Below are 14,324 nucleotides of genomic sequence, written 5' to 3' on the forward strand. Positions count from 1 at the left end.
TAAAATAATAAAAATTCTCATTTTTTGAAGATCACAGGGTTTGGATTTTTTTTTATTATTATTTTTAGTAAATAATGGTCTCTAACAGTTTTTCCTTGAGTTTTTTGTTTTTTTTTTAAGATTTATTTGTTTATTTATATGAGCTCTGGGTACAGTCAGAAGTGCAGGAGGGTGAGAGGACTCACCAGAGCCAGAGCAGGGAACATAACAGGCAGACCGATGAAACACACTGCTGAGGGGAGCAGTGGGCGCGGCAGGAAAGGTCCGTGCCATGTGGGACCCTTGCCGGCAGCCAGGGGTCGAACCGGCGCCGCAGAGGCTGCAGGCAGCCTCGCAGCCCAGTGCTCAACCGCCACGCCACCAGGGGAGGCCCGAGATATTTTTATTTATCATCCACTTTGCTTAAGCACTTCAGTGTAGCACCTCCACTGAAGTGTCTGTTTCTCGACACTATAAAGCTATAGCATGTAGACAGACCCCAAAATGTGTTTAAAGTATCTAATACCTTCTAGAATACACACACAGCTGATCCTTGAACAACACAGAGGTTGGGGCATCAACCCCTGGCAAAAAGTTTTTCATCATAAAGGTCTTCATCCTCATCCTCTTCATGTTGAGTAGGCTAAGGAGGAACAGATAGAAGGGGTGTTGCAAAACCCAGTGGAAGCAGACCTGCTCAGTGCAAACTCTTTTTTGAGGGCAGCTGTACATAAAAAACACATTAACACAAAGAAGCTTAAAACCTAGATTTAGACAGTTCATTTCATATCAAAGGTATCCATATGTGTACAAGAAAATGAGTAATATCTTTTAGGTTCTGCAGTAAATTAGTAGAGATAGCAGTGGATGTAATCAGGAAATTATTTTGTTCCTAGAATTCATTTTATGTAGAAGTAGCAGTTAAAAACAATGATCCTCAAAGCTATTTTAAAAGTTACTAGATTCCTAGACTCATTATGCTATTTTAAACAATAAAAATAAACAATTATTGGGGGGAAAAGTTTATAAAAACAATGGAAAAATAAAACTGGCCCTGAAATCTAGGCCCTTAGTTAACACATATTTCCTCCCAGCCGCCCTGCCCAGGGAAAGCGCGCCAAGCACTGGGATTGGGGAGGCTGAGTGGCCCTGCCCACACTGTGCTTTGTGTCTGTGAGAGAGGGCACAGGAACGCCTCGGGTGGAGCTGCTGATCCCAGGGCAGGATACTGGTATCCACCATCTCTTTGAGTCAGATCTTACCAGTGTAAGGTCAGGCTTAGGTCTGATGTTCTAAAGTTTCTAGGACATCAGACAAATCTGAATCCATAGCTAAAGATCAAACACCTGCCAAAGTTAAAAAGTCAATATTAGAAAATAATGCCATTTATGGTCACCAACTACTGCCCCTGTTGCTAATGCAAATATCATCTGTTTGTAAAATACAGTTTACATTTGTATTTAATTTCATTGTTAGGCAGACCTGGCCCTAATTTCCAAATTGGGAATGTGGATAATAGCCCCTGCTCTACACATACACACACCCCCACACACATCCCACCCTCCTCTTGTGCAGCTTTAGAAAAATACCACCCTATCTAACTACCTACAACTTGTAAACTTGAAGAAACTAGCTAAATTAGTTTTTAACTTTTCCCTTGGGCTTGGGAATTTTCTTATGAAACTGGAGTTTAGATATATAGGGAGATTGTAAATTTGTGTATGTGGAGTCGGGATACCTGAGACTTGGTTAGTATGACTAGGGAGGCTCTAGCCTGCACTATTTATATTGCTTCTCATTCCCACTTCTTCTGTTAGTCTCGGAAAGTATAGCATTTCTAACCCAACTTCTACCCTAAGATCACCAGGCCTGGAACTGAGATAACTGACTTTGAAGATGAAGGCCCCTTAGTCCTGGGCCTGAGTCCACTTCTCCAGGGTTTTCCCTGTCCTCGTATCTGCCTTTGTATTCTCTCATCTGCCCTCTTTTTCTCTGAGCAAGAACAGCTCTCCTTTGTCAAGGCTTTGAAGAAGGGCTGGAATCTGAATACCAGAGAAGGGCAGCTCTCCTCTCTGTTCCTCCTTAGATCCCTTTCACTGGTAATAACGCATATAATTCTCTAATTATGGATACCAGAGAAGGGACAAGGGGGGTCAGAAAGAACAGGAAGGAGAGTCAAGGAAAAATAGAATTGATGAACTCTAAAAGTAATATAAATTTGAAAAATGATTGATATAATTTGGCAAGGTGGGCATATTACATGTCAGATAGATTTGTGATCCTTCTGGCTACTTTTTTAACCTGTGTGTTGCTCTTGGGAAACACCTAGTCACGATTTTCAAGCACAAGAGTCATTGTAATAGAGTGTGAGAGCCAAAAGAAATATGCATAGAAAATTTACTTCTATACCTTCCCATTTTGTTTTGATAAAAGGTTGACCCAGAAAGGTAGTGCCACTGCCTCAGCCACATGGGGTGGCAGTAGAAGAGCCTGGACTAAACCGTGTTCCCTGAGTCTCTGCCCATGCTGTTCTCCTCGTGTTTGCTCATTGCTCTGTCTTGGGGGCTGGAGGGGAATGTGAGCCCTGAGAAGTCAGTCCTAAGCAGAAAGCAGAACATCCTTCATTATATGTTTGTTTCCAGTCAAACCTGGCAACGTGAGGAACATCATCCAACACTTTGAGAACAACCAGCAGTATGACACCCCGGAACCTGGAACACAGCGACTCTCAACAGGAAGCTTCCCTGAGGACCTGCTAGAGAGTGACAGGTAGCAGGGACTGGGTGGGGCACGCAGCTCCCTTGTAGGAGAGCCCTGCAGGGTTTCATTCCAGCTGTTTCATCCCTTTCTAAGGAGACTCCAACGCACCTGCTGTAGAACTCCCCCTCCTCTGGACTCTTCCCATGGTGGTATCTTCATAAGAAGATTTTACTGTTTGTTGGTGAGGCCAGTGGAGGAGAGAGCAGCTCAGGAACCTCAGACCCAAAGTTTCCATTGGGTCCTCCTCCCCCACTATTCAGCAGCCCCCATCCCAAGAATGAGCTAGATTATACCATAAACAGTTCATCAGGAAACCCTAGGTGACAAGGCTAGAGGAAAGTACAGAGGGGAGCAAAGGGGAGTCCTGGGAAATGATGAGGCCAGGCAAACAACCATCTCTGCTAGTGAAGAAGAGAGCTGGAAATGAGATTTTTCTGGTGCTTTAAAGACAAGACATAACTGGCTACCCAATGCCCATCTCAGCCAAGAGATGCAAAAGTCATTGATTCAAGACCAAATGTTCTTCCCTTTGCAAGAAGAAAACAGGGACTTGAGGCTGTGGCATCTCTCCTGTTCTCTTTGGTCAGGTTCCAATGAGGACCCTTCTCTGGCAATAATGTTACTCTTGGACTTATTCTTGACTGTGACTTGACAGCAGTCATGTCATGTCTAAAATTCTACAGCCAACATTTAATGTGAAAAATTACCTGTAGTTGAAAATATTTTGCAAATTCTTTAAGTCACCCTTGAGGTAGTAACATGGTCTTGAGTATACAGAAAAAAATTTTATGTATACTCCAGTCTGAGAGCCACTAAGCCAAACTAACGCACAAAAGCAAGTCAGTATTAAGCAGTCCTCATCGTCCAGCCATTTCTCTGAAGGAAGTCATCATCACCCTCCAACTCAGACATCCCTGCTTTTATGCATGTACTTCTTTGTCTTTATAGTAAGCTTAATACATGTTACAAGATCTTGTCACAGTGAGAAATACAAAGATTATGTGTAAGAAGATAAAGGCTAGGATAGTACTGAGAGGTTGGGGTCTAATAACCGCTGAGTAAATGAAATACATTGATGATTGCTGGCATAGGCGTGGTCTTACAGATGTATCAGATCTAAGATTGTGAGATGCAATAACAACATTTTGAGGACATACTTGAGACTATTTGCAATCTTGAATTCTTGAACTTTCTACATAAATTTACCTTAAGTTATTTACTAGGATCCTACATCTACTCTCAGCAGAAGTCACTGGATTTAATGATTGTAAACTCACTGGTAATCTTAGAAGAAATAGTATTATCAGTATATGAGCCAGAAGTTGTCAAAGATGCTTACTTAAGCCCCCAGTTCTAGAAGGCAGTACTCTAGGAATTTGGGTCTCACTTACTGGTGGAAGCATCATTCATTTCTGGGAAATTAATGAAAGTGCTTAGCTTTGCAGCCCTAGGAACCTCACCGGATGAGGTTTCTCATGATGCTAAGTGACCCATTGCAAGCACTGGTAAAAGTTTTCCATTAGTCTGCATTGGAATTGTTCCAACAGACTTCATACATGAGTTCAGTAGGGGTTCAGCTGGCAGTGTGGTTTTTAACCCTGTGGACAAAGCCTTGGGCGCAGCAGGGGTAGAGGAGCACTCCATTTGATTCCTCTGGCGGTTCAGAGATTTGATGAGTGGAGACCAAGGCACTTGGCTCATTTAACGCAGCAACCTGCTGTGCTATTAAGAGCTCTCCAGACTCCTCAGCCTCTGTGGTCTTAAAGCAGAGCAGGATGTAGATTAGTAATAATAATGTCAGTGAAGAAGCCTCCCGCAAGCTGGAGAAAGACACCATCGTTGGGTAGCTAGAGGTCAGAGAGGCCAACTGTCTGGGGGCTGATGCGCTGCAGGACTTGAAAAGAGCACACCCAGTTGCCGCATCTCATCAAGCCCAAGTGGTCCAGCATAGCAGACCAGGGAGCAGGTCCTCCCTGTATGTAAATAGGCCCCTTAAGCTTCCTGCAGTTGGTCTGCTCTCAGGAGGGGTATGTGAGAGTTTAGTAAGGATGCTATCAAGAGAAGAATGGAAGAAATCCACATCACAGCAGGAGAGGTGGGAACCTAACAGCAGACAGGAATTTCGTTTTTTTAAAGAGGTATTATTGTTGCATGCAAGAACTGGGGTACAGGCCAGAGGTGTGGGAGGTGAGAAGGTTCACCAGAGGCAGTGGGGAACAGAACAGGCAGACCGACTGAAATACACTGCTGAGGGGAGCAGCGGGTGAAACAGGAGAGGTCTGCTGCACCATGTGGATCAGCTCCCTGGCAGGGGATGGAACTCGTTCTGTAGTGGCTGCAGATAGCTTCATAGTGCTGCGACTTAACCCCTTGTGCCACCAGGGAGGCCCCAGAGAGAATTTTCTGACAGGTGGCATGGGGCATTCTAAAATGAGTATATGAAGATAGTGCCTGCACATCCCTCTTACATCCTGTAAAGGGAGAGAGCTGCCTCCAGCAGAATCCAAGGTGGGAGGAGACCTGTTCCAAATTGGACACAGTGACCTGAGGACAGGGAGGGTGGGACCTCTAGTCCCTCCTGAGGGACTTTGGTGTCCACAACTTTCTGACTCGGGCTTGGTTCTTTAGCATCTGGCCACAAAAGTGATTCTTTTAGTCCCAGATCTCCTTTACTGGTCAGTCACAAGGAAGATGAAAGACTGTCCATCAAGCCAGGCTGAGAGGGTGGCAGAGCAGCAAACGTGAGGAGCATCTGCTAACCCATTGTCTAGGCCTTTGCTTGTGCCCTTGGGGGTGGAAAAGATGCAGCATTGAGGTGCCCTTGGAATGGGCAGCAGATCCCAAGTGTCTTGCCTTCTCCCCACCCCCTCAAGTTCTCGCTCAGAGATTCGCCTGGGCCGCTCTGAGAGTCTGAAGGGCCGGGAGGAGATGAAGCGGTCACGGAAGGCAGAGAATGTACCCCGCTCTCGCAGTGATGTCGACATGGATGCTGCTGCTGAGGCTGCCCGCCTGCACCAGTCAGCCTCATCCTCCGCCTCCAGCCTCTCTACCAGGTGGGCAGGCTTCAGGGGCTCTTGGCCCAACAATGTCTCAGGGCAGGGGCAGGGGCAGGGGCCAAACAGTGCTGAGGTGACTCTCTCCACAGGTCTCTAGAGAACCCAACTCCTCCCTTCACCCCTAAAATGAGCCGCAGGTGAGTGCTAGGTGCAATAGTGCCTGTGTTTAGTAAAGTTGCTCCTCCAATCTAACAGCTTCTCCACCCGTCTGTGGCTGTTTGGGTATGCATCTCCTTATGGCCTGCTGGTTCCCCAGGGGCTCAGTCCAAGCAGGGTGGGCCAGAGGGAGAGGGATGTGCCCTGGTGTGGGTTCTTTGAGTGAAGCTGAACTGCCCGTTTTCCCTCAGGAGCATTGAGTCCCCCAGCTTGGGTTTCTGCACAGACGCCCTCCTTCCCCACCTCCTAGAGGATGACCTGGGCCAGCTGTCTGACCTGGAGCCAGAGACAGATGCCCAGAACTGGCAGCATACAGTGGGCAAGGATGTGGTGGCCGGGCTAAGCCAGAGGGAGATTGACCGACAGGAGGTCATCAATGGTGAGAAGTGCCCCCCAAGCCTCCTCCCCCCATTTCTGCTCAGAGTCATGGGAATTGGTTCTGAGCTCTTAAGATGTAAGACGTGGACAAGACAAGACCTGTCCATGTTGTTGTTCCTATAAGGGCCCCCTCAGTTCTGGCCTTTGGGGTGACGGAAAAGTTGCTGCACAGTCTGAACCAGTCCTTAGTTCTCCCAAAAGTAAAGTAGTTTGGGAATCAGGATAGTGACCCTAGATACATGTTGACATTTTTTTCTACCCATCTCTTTTCTACCCATCCCCTTTTCTACCCATCTCTCCTCCCCTTCTCAGAGTTGTTTGTGACAGAGGCCTCCCATCTGCGCACACTCCGGGTCCTAGACCTCATTTTCTACCAGAGAATGAAGAAGGAGAACCTGATGCCCCGAGAGGAGCTGGCCCGACTCTTCCCCAACCTGCCTGAGCTCATCGAGATCCACAGTGAGGAGCCACCCACACCCTTCCTGCCCCACTCTCCACTCCTCCCATCCTTCTCCGCCAGCCTGTTTCTGTGCCAGCTTTGCCCATGTGCAGGATCCTCCTTTTTGGTCAGACAACTGATATTCACCCTGAAACCAGCTTCCCAGTTCCTCCCAAGCAGCTTCCAAGCTCTTCTCCATGGCATTGCCAAAGACCCCTTTTGGGGTCACAAAATGCTTGGTGGTGAAGCTCAGCCCCAGGTGTCTCTGTCTCTTCTTGCTCCAGATTCCTGGTGTGAAGCTATGAGGAAGCTCCGGGAGGAGGGCCCCATCATTAAAGATGTTGGTGACCTCATGCTGGCTCGGGTAAGCTTGCAGGAAGGAGGTTCCCTTAGGCCAGGCAGAGGAGGGGGGGCCATCGTTAGTGTGGATGTGACTCCTGGGCCTTGTCCATTCTGCCCTTCAGTTTGATGGCCCCGCCCGGGAGGAACTGCAGCAGATGGCAGCTCAGTTCTGCTCCTATCAGTCCATAGCCCTGGAGCTGATCAAAACCAAGCAGCGCAAGGAAAGCCGATTCCAGCTCTTCATGCAGGTGTGTCCTTGCTGCCCTTTGACCTGCCCTTGTCACCACTAAAAGTTAACCAAGTGATCATGTCTCAATAAAGTTGGTGGTCCAGGAAGTAATCATATTCACCAGGAACCTCCCAAGCTTCCCTCCTGGCCTCCTGCTTCACGCACTCTGGCCTCTTCTACCAAAGAGGATAACCAGCAACTCCCTGCACCCATTTGTACCCTCCCTACACCACATGTCAGAAACATGGGCACATACCCCCTCTCAAGACAGACCACTGTTCACTAGAAAAGGCTGGTTTGCAGTCAGAAGGCCCAGTTCATCTACTGTGTGTACTTAGATGGATCTCAGTTTCCTTATCTATAAAGTAGGCATTATACCTGCTCTATGCAGCTTGCTTGACCATATTCCCATATTCCTTCCTTGGGTTGTTGTCTCCCTGCCCCCACCAACCCTTCATGGAACATTTAAGGAAGAAGCCACCACCACCATTTGGCATGTCCACACCCATTTTGATCCTGAGGCCCTGCAGGCTGCCTGTAATCACATGTTGACATCCCTTGCAGGAGGCCGAGAGCCACCCTCAGTGCCGGCGGCTGCAGCTTCGAGACCTCATCATCTCTGAGATGCAGCGGCTCACCAAATACCCACTGCTGCTGGAGAGCATCATCAAGCACACAGCAGGTAGGGTTTGGAGAGGTGCTCGTACTGGGGACATGGGGATGCTGCAGTCCTCATTTCACACCCTGGTTCTACCACTGACTTACTGGGTGACCTTAGCCAGCCTCTTAACCTTTCTGGTCTTTAGGGTTTTCCTCCTTGTCTTATTATGGTCAGTCTCACAGAAATGAGCTTTGGAAAACAGAATATGCATGGCCACAGGAGGGGGTGAGTTCCTCTGTCTAACCTGTGGGGTCTTTGCACAAGTCAGAGGAAAGCATGTGTAGACACAGATTCAAATGCGAGGGAACTTGGCTTCTCTCACCACCGTGAACCCCACAGGGGTCACAGTTTATGGCTGGAGATCAGCCCCTGTTCAGCCACATTGCCAATGTCCAGCCCTGCTGCCAGACATCCTGAGCAATGCACAGCAGACAGAACTGCGTGTGAGAACTTTCAAGGCTAGGGACCAGGCTTAATAAGGGGGCTAGCCAGGTTGTCACTTTCCCTGGTCTCCTGAGCATCTTTTACCACCCTCGAATTTGGGATATTGGAGTCAGAGTATAATAGTGTTAGAACCCTAAAACTGATTTGAACAGGCATTGCAAGAGGCATACTTGTTGCCATCACCCACAGTCCCTTTCCCTGTCCCCCATTTGTAGAGCTGGTTGCAGTCTAGGCAAGAATCCCCAAGAGCTATCAATGTCCAGGGTAGTGGTCTAAAACCCAGGGACACTCAGTGAAAGTTAACCTCACACCTGAGGTCCTCAAGTAAGGCAAGGGCGGCCACCTCCGGGTCTGAGGCAGGTCAGCCACCATGGATATAAGTAGCCAGATCATATTGGACTCTGAACCCCACACTACCTCCTCCACCCTGTTTGGTAGGTGCCACCTCTGAGCATGAGAAGCTGTGCCGGGCCCGGGATCAGTGCCGGGAAATTCTCAAGTATGTGAATGAAGCAGTGAAACAGACAGAGAACCGGCACCGGCTGGAAGGCTACCAGAAACGCCTGGATACCACCTCCCTGGAGAGGGCCAGTAACCCCCTGGCGGCAGAGTTCAAGGTAGAGGCTCCTACATGGTCAGCACCCCCACACACATCTCAGGCACCCATAGGAGCAAGTCCTGGTTAGAGCCGGGAGAGTTCTAGAGCTGGGACACGTGGGCCACTCTGTAATAGGGGGACTTGATGGTGCCCCAGGATATACGCACCCTATTACCATGTCATCTCATCCCTCTATAGGTAAGGACAGACATTAGAACTCAGCCAGGGAGAGAGAGAGTGGGAGTTAGAGTGTGAGGTAGAAGTGAAGATCACTTGGAAGGGACTAAAGCTCACAGGATGGGCAGGTAAGACAGAGATACCTTGGGGAGGTAAATAACAGTCGGGGTGGAGGGTAGTCCAGGGATGAGACACCCTATCCAGGACCACTGGTAGAGTCCCCAGCATGGCATGTGCCTTTGTATTGCCTTTTTGTCTGTGACCCCAAAAGAAGTAAAGGCAAGGACTGTTTCTTCACCACTGAACTGATTCCCCACACCTTAGCACACTGTCTGGCACATAGTAGTTCTCGGGTATTTGTTGAATGAACAAATGATATCTCTTTAACAGAGCCTGGATCTTACAACAAGAAAGATGATCCACGAGGGACCCCTGACCTGGAGGATCAGCAAGGATAAGACTTTGGGTGTGTGCCAGGGGTTAGCTGGGGGGCTGTGTGGTAGACAGGATGGCCCCGGGTGCTTCCCTGTCTATGCCAGGGGATAGCTGGGGGCGCTCTGTGGTAGACAGGATGGCCCCAGGTGCTTCCCTCTCTATGGCGTAAGCCCTGGAACCCATGCTCTAAGGCAGAGGAATGTAGCCAGGAAGCAATGTGATACTCAACTGGAAATAGGAGCTCTACTCCTTGGGCACAGAGTGGGGACTCCCAGGGCTTCCTAGACCCTGTCATTCTCCATGTGTCGATGAGGGATGAGTGGGCAGCAGGGACCACTCATAACCACCACACCTACAGACCTCCACGTGCTGCTGCTGGAGGATCTCCTAGTGCTGCTGCAGAAACAGGATGAGAAGCTGCTGCTGAAGTGCCACAGCAAGACCACCGTGGGCTCCTCGGACAGCAAACAGACCTTCAGCCCAGTGCTCAAGCTCAATGCTGTGCTCATCCGCTCTGTGGCCACAGGTACCATAAGGAGAGGGCCTCAGGGCCACCATCACTATTAGAATGTCCAGCAAGCACTGGGTGATGCGGGGCTCACCTCAGGCCTTATAGAACTCACTGGCCACTTGTGTTCCTCTCTGCCTCTCCTGACCCTCCTAAGTGGGAGGTTGTAGGCCAAAGGGAGGGTGAAAAACTGGAGCAGAGGGAGGTGATCAGCCTCCAGGATGTGCTGGTTGGGATGGGATGTGGGAACATAGGCCAGGCCTATCTAGGCAGGAGTGGGAAGAAGGGGCAGGGAGAGGAGCAGGACAAGGGGCAGGGCTAGGTTGAAGAGCAAAGGCCCACAGTACAGAGCAGACCGACTCTGGGGGAAAAGTGGAATGTACACAGGGCTCTGGAGAAGCCAGGCAACCACTCTGTGACTCGCTCCCTTCATCTTCAAACGGGGGTGACTACCTGTCTTATCTCTTTGATCCCTTGGGGCATCAGAAGGGATAATGAGTATGGGAGTTTTAGAAACTCTAAGCACCATGTACACATCAACCCCTTAAGTCATTACATCACTCAGGGTTCCTCCTCCCCTTGGTAGAAAGGTCCCAACTAGATTTGATGATCCAGGTCTGTCTCATCCTCTCTTCATCCTTGTTGTGGGTCGGGCTTCATCCTGGCCCTGACTACAGTCATGCCTCTGCCGCTCCAGCACACACCTTTCTACCTTCCTCTGCTCACACAGATAAGCGAGCCTTCTTCATCATCTGTACCTCCGAGCTGGGTCCACCCCAAATCTATGAGCTGGTCGCATTGACGTCATCAGACAAGAACACGTGAGGATTGAGGGGTCACCTGTAACTGCCAATCCATTGCGCCCAGGGTGGTGTATGTGTGAGGACAGTGGTCAGGGAGGCCCAAATTAGGCCCCAGAGCAGTCACTGGACCAGACCCTGGGAAGGACAGAAGTAGGGAAGCTGTCGAGCTACCATCCCTGACTCTAACCAGGGCTATGAAATAAGAATGAGCTCCAGCAGTCTCACTAGCACAGTTACTGCTGCTTCGCTGTCTCTGGCCCACCCTCTTTGCCTTGGGTTCTTGTCTTTCCCCATCAGGCATTTAAAACATGTATGTTCTAAGATGCATGCCTTCAGAACCCACTCCTACCAAGTCCTCTACCCACCCCGCAGCCAGCCAGAGATGGCATGGCATGGTGGGAGGGAACAGGTTGAGTCCATTTTTTTACCTCAGGATTTTCAGCTACATAATGTGGACAATGCCTCCCTTTTAGAGTTTTTCTGAGAGAGAGAAACATTTATACAGAGCATAAGGGAGAGCTGTGTTCACTAATTGATAACTTCAAATAACTTCAAGGAGTGTCAGTCGGGGCTGTGATGGGCGGTGGGGCCCTGCCAGGCAGTGGTGATTGGACAGGGCATGTGGGTCAGTGGGTCAGTGGAGGAGAAGCTGTGTGCCTTGATCTTGTTCTCACCACCAGTCCCCTCTGTTTCTGCCGAGCAACAGATGGATGGAGCTCTTAGAAGAGGCCGTGCGGCATGCCACCAGACATCCTGGACCTACCCCGACGCCCATCCAGCACCCAGCCCAGGGCCCACCTACCCACCAGAGCCCCCGACCCAGCAGGTGCTCAGCCCTTCAGACTCCTCATTTCCCCATCCCCCCAGACCACTTGCTTTCTGCAAGCACCTCACCCCTGGAGATGGACAGCCTCAGGAGAGAAACATTAGCAGGGAATGGGGGGCATCCCCCACATCGCTGCCTCTGTCCTTGTCTGCTTCCTCCCTCGCAATTGACTGTAATGGAGGCTGTGCTGAAGTGGGGGAGGGGGCGTGACCAGCACCTACCTACTCTCCAGCTGCCAGCCAGCAGGTGATGCACCCAGCACTGGCCTCTTGGACCCTCTCCTTTATCACCCATTCTAGCTCGGCCAAGGGCCAGAATTGCCGGCAGGTGGCCTTCTCTCACCTGGTGGGTTTTTCCCCTCAGGGTAGAGTTGGATGACTCAGAAGTATTCCACAGTGAACCTGAACCCGAGGAGCTACCTGCCCGTGAGTCCCTTGAACTGTCCAGTTTCCATTGGCATAGGTAGGGAGGTGGTCAGACATGGGTGTGGGGTGATAGGACACACCCATTAGGGCCTGAGGAATGGGGTTTGATAAAGATAGAGAAGGAAAAAATGAAGAAGGGGGAGTCTTCTCGGTGAGTGTAGACTGACTCACTTGAACAGGTTCCACCCTGGTTCTTGGAGGGTCGGGAGGAGCAGTGCAGGAAGAGAGGAACAATCTAGCAGAGTCTGCAGCCCCTCCTCCCTTCAGCCCAAGTTGGTCATGGAGCATGAGCTGCACACAGACATGGGACAAGAGCCACTGGGTAGGCAAGGGAGAGCACAGGGGGTTAAGACAGTTGTTGGGATGGGATTGTGGGGTGGGAGGGTCCCAAACAGAATTCTCACTGAGTTTTTATGTGAAATAAGTTAGGGTCTCAGGTTTAGAAAGAAAATCCTCAGGCAGGGGGCTTTGTTTTATTTACTGATGTGTACCAGGAGTCGGGGGCAGCGCCTCGCCATAGTTGGTGCTCAGCACGCATTTGGGGGTTGGATCCTGTTCCTAGCCCTTTGAATCCAAAACTGTACCTGTCCCTCTTTCCCTGGCCGTACACTGTCCTCTCTTCCAAAACAGGCACTGGGCCACAGGAGAGGGCCACAGCGATGCACCCAGCACTGCTAGAGGACCCTGGGCAGGAGAGCAGTATAGGAGAAGAGCTGCATGCCCTGCCTCACCCTCCTGTGTCCCTGGATGCAGAGAACAGGGGAAGCAGGACGAGAAACCCCATCCTCTTGCCCCTCCCAGACCCGCTGTTCATGGAAGGCCTCGCTGATGCAGCCCTAGAAGACGGTGAGTGCCTCAGGGCCTGCCTCCAGCATCTAGTCCCAAGAGCATGGCCAGTGTGACTACAGACACCTCCATCCCCACGCTGCTCCAGTGTGCTCCCTGACTGTACTTCGGGGAGAGTGGCCACAGGGACAACTGTCACTCCCTACCCCCTTCCTGCACCTCTAGCCAGCTGGCCAGGGCTCTCCAGCTCCACCCTGTGACTGAATTGACCAAGTTGGGGGAGAGGCAGCAGCCAGCTCCTGCAACCCACGCTCACGTGCTGTGCAGCCCCCAACCAGACACCATTGTCCTGTCTCCCCATAGTGGAGAGCCTTCGGCACCTGATCCTCTGGAGCCTGCTGCCAGGTCAGCCCATGGAAGCACAGGCTGCCAGGGAGCCCGAGGATGACCTGACACCTACAGCTTCTGTCATCAGCATCACCTCTCACCCCTGGGACCCTGGCTCCCCAGGGCAAGCTCCCACTGTAGGTGACGGTGACAGCACCCAGCTCCCAGGAGCAGAGCAGGAGGATGTAGCTGGCTGTTCTCTGGAACACCTGCCCCCAAGGACAAGAAATTCGGGTATTTGGGAGTCTCCTGAGCTAGACAGGAAACCAGATGAAGAGGCTTCAAGCACAGAGGCAACAGGAAGTTACAAGGTTGTGAGAAAAGGTAAAATGAATTGGGGTGTTCCCTGGGGAGACAGACACCCAGCTTTGCCAGGGTAAAGGGTCTCCCAAAGAATTGCTTCCTTCCTGACATTTGTCCTGAAAACCATGTGTGCAGTGGATCCCAGGAGGACCCCAGGAGACAGTGGATAGCATACACAGGCTCAGTGGCACAGCTGAGGTTCGCACTCTGACACTTGACATTGGTGTGACCTTAAGCAAAATTCTGAATCGTCCTGCACTTCATTCTACACTGTGAGGCTATGACCTACTTCCTGGAACAAATGGACCATCAATAAAAGTTTCTGCTAGTGGTCACTGGTCTTGAGGTCCTAAGGGAGAGATGTGGCTTTTCCCAGGAGCCTGTTCCCCAAAGACAAGGACAGCTGCCAAGGCCAGTTTCTCCAGATAGCAAGGAGAGGAGCTGGCGGTGTGGGGGATGGAGCTGGGACTAGAGGTTGATCACAGATGGGGAATAAAGGAGAAGACCAGGAATACATGAGTAAGGGGGTGACCAGATGGATGTCCGGGGAGCAGCTCTACGACCAGAAGGGCCAAGACTCCTAGAATGCGGGCTCTGGCCAAAGCAGTCAGCCCAGGGGAAGGGGCGCCCGT

The 14,324-nt window shown here is 50.6% G+C and overlaps 1 protein-coding gene across 9 annotated transcripts in view; it reads left to right on the plus strand.

Moving 5' to 3' along the window:
- ARHGEF11 (Rho guanine nucleotide exchange factor 11) overlaps nt 1–14,324 on the plus strand; it is a 101,306-nt gene that overhangs the window by 84,010 nt on the left and 2,972 nt on the right. For all 9 annotated transcript variants that reach the window (XM_054691434.1, XM_054691440.1, XM_054691437.1 and 6 more), the window contains 16 exons: nt 2,622–2,748; nt 5,613–5,792; nt 5,885–5,932; nt 6,143–6,330; nt 6,642–6,788; nt 7,053–7,132; nt 7,233–7,358; nt 7,904–8,021; nt 8,883–9,061; nt 9,610–9,685; nt 10,013–10,180; nt 10,893–10,983; nt 11,672–11,791; nt 12,155–12,216; nt 12,847–13,062; nt 13,366–13,713. In XM_054691434.1, the coding sequence (XP_054547409.1) occupies nt 2,622–2,748; nt 5,613–5,792; nt 5,885–5,932; nt 6,143–6,330; nt 6,642–6,788; nt 7,053–7,132; nt 7,233–7,358; nt 7,904–8,021; nt 8,883–9,061; nt 9,610–9,685; nt 10,013–10,180; nt 10,893–10,983; nt 11,672–11,791; nt 12,155–12,216; nt 12,847–13,062; nt 13,366–13,713 (2,274 nt within the window). The remainder of the gene's footprint in view (nt 1–2,621; nt 2,749–5,612; nt 5,793–5,884; nt 5,933–6,142; nt 6,331–6,641; nt 6,789–7,052; nt 7,133–7,232; nt 7,359–7,903; nt 8,022–8,882; nt 9,062–9,609; nt 9,686–10,012; nt 10,181–10,892; nt 10,984–11,671; nt 11,792–12,154; nt 12,217–12,846; nt 13,063–13,365; nt 13,714–14,324) is intronic.

The sequence above is a fragment of the Talpa occidentalis genome, unplaced genomic scaffold (genome assembly GCF_014898055.3).
Source record: "Talpa occidentalis isolate TD23 unplaced genomic scaffold, MPIMG_talOcc4v2.1 talOcc4.9, whole genome shotgun sequence".
Classification (NCBI taxonomy): domain Eukaryota; kingdom Metazoa; phylum Chordata; class Mammalia; order Eulipotyphla; family Talpidae; genus Talpa; species Talpa occidentalis.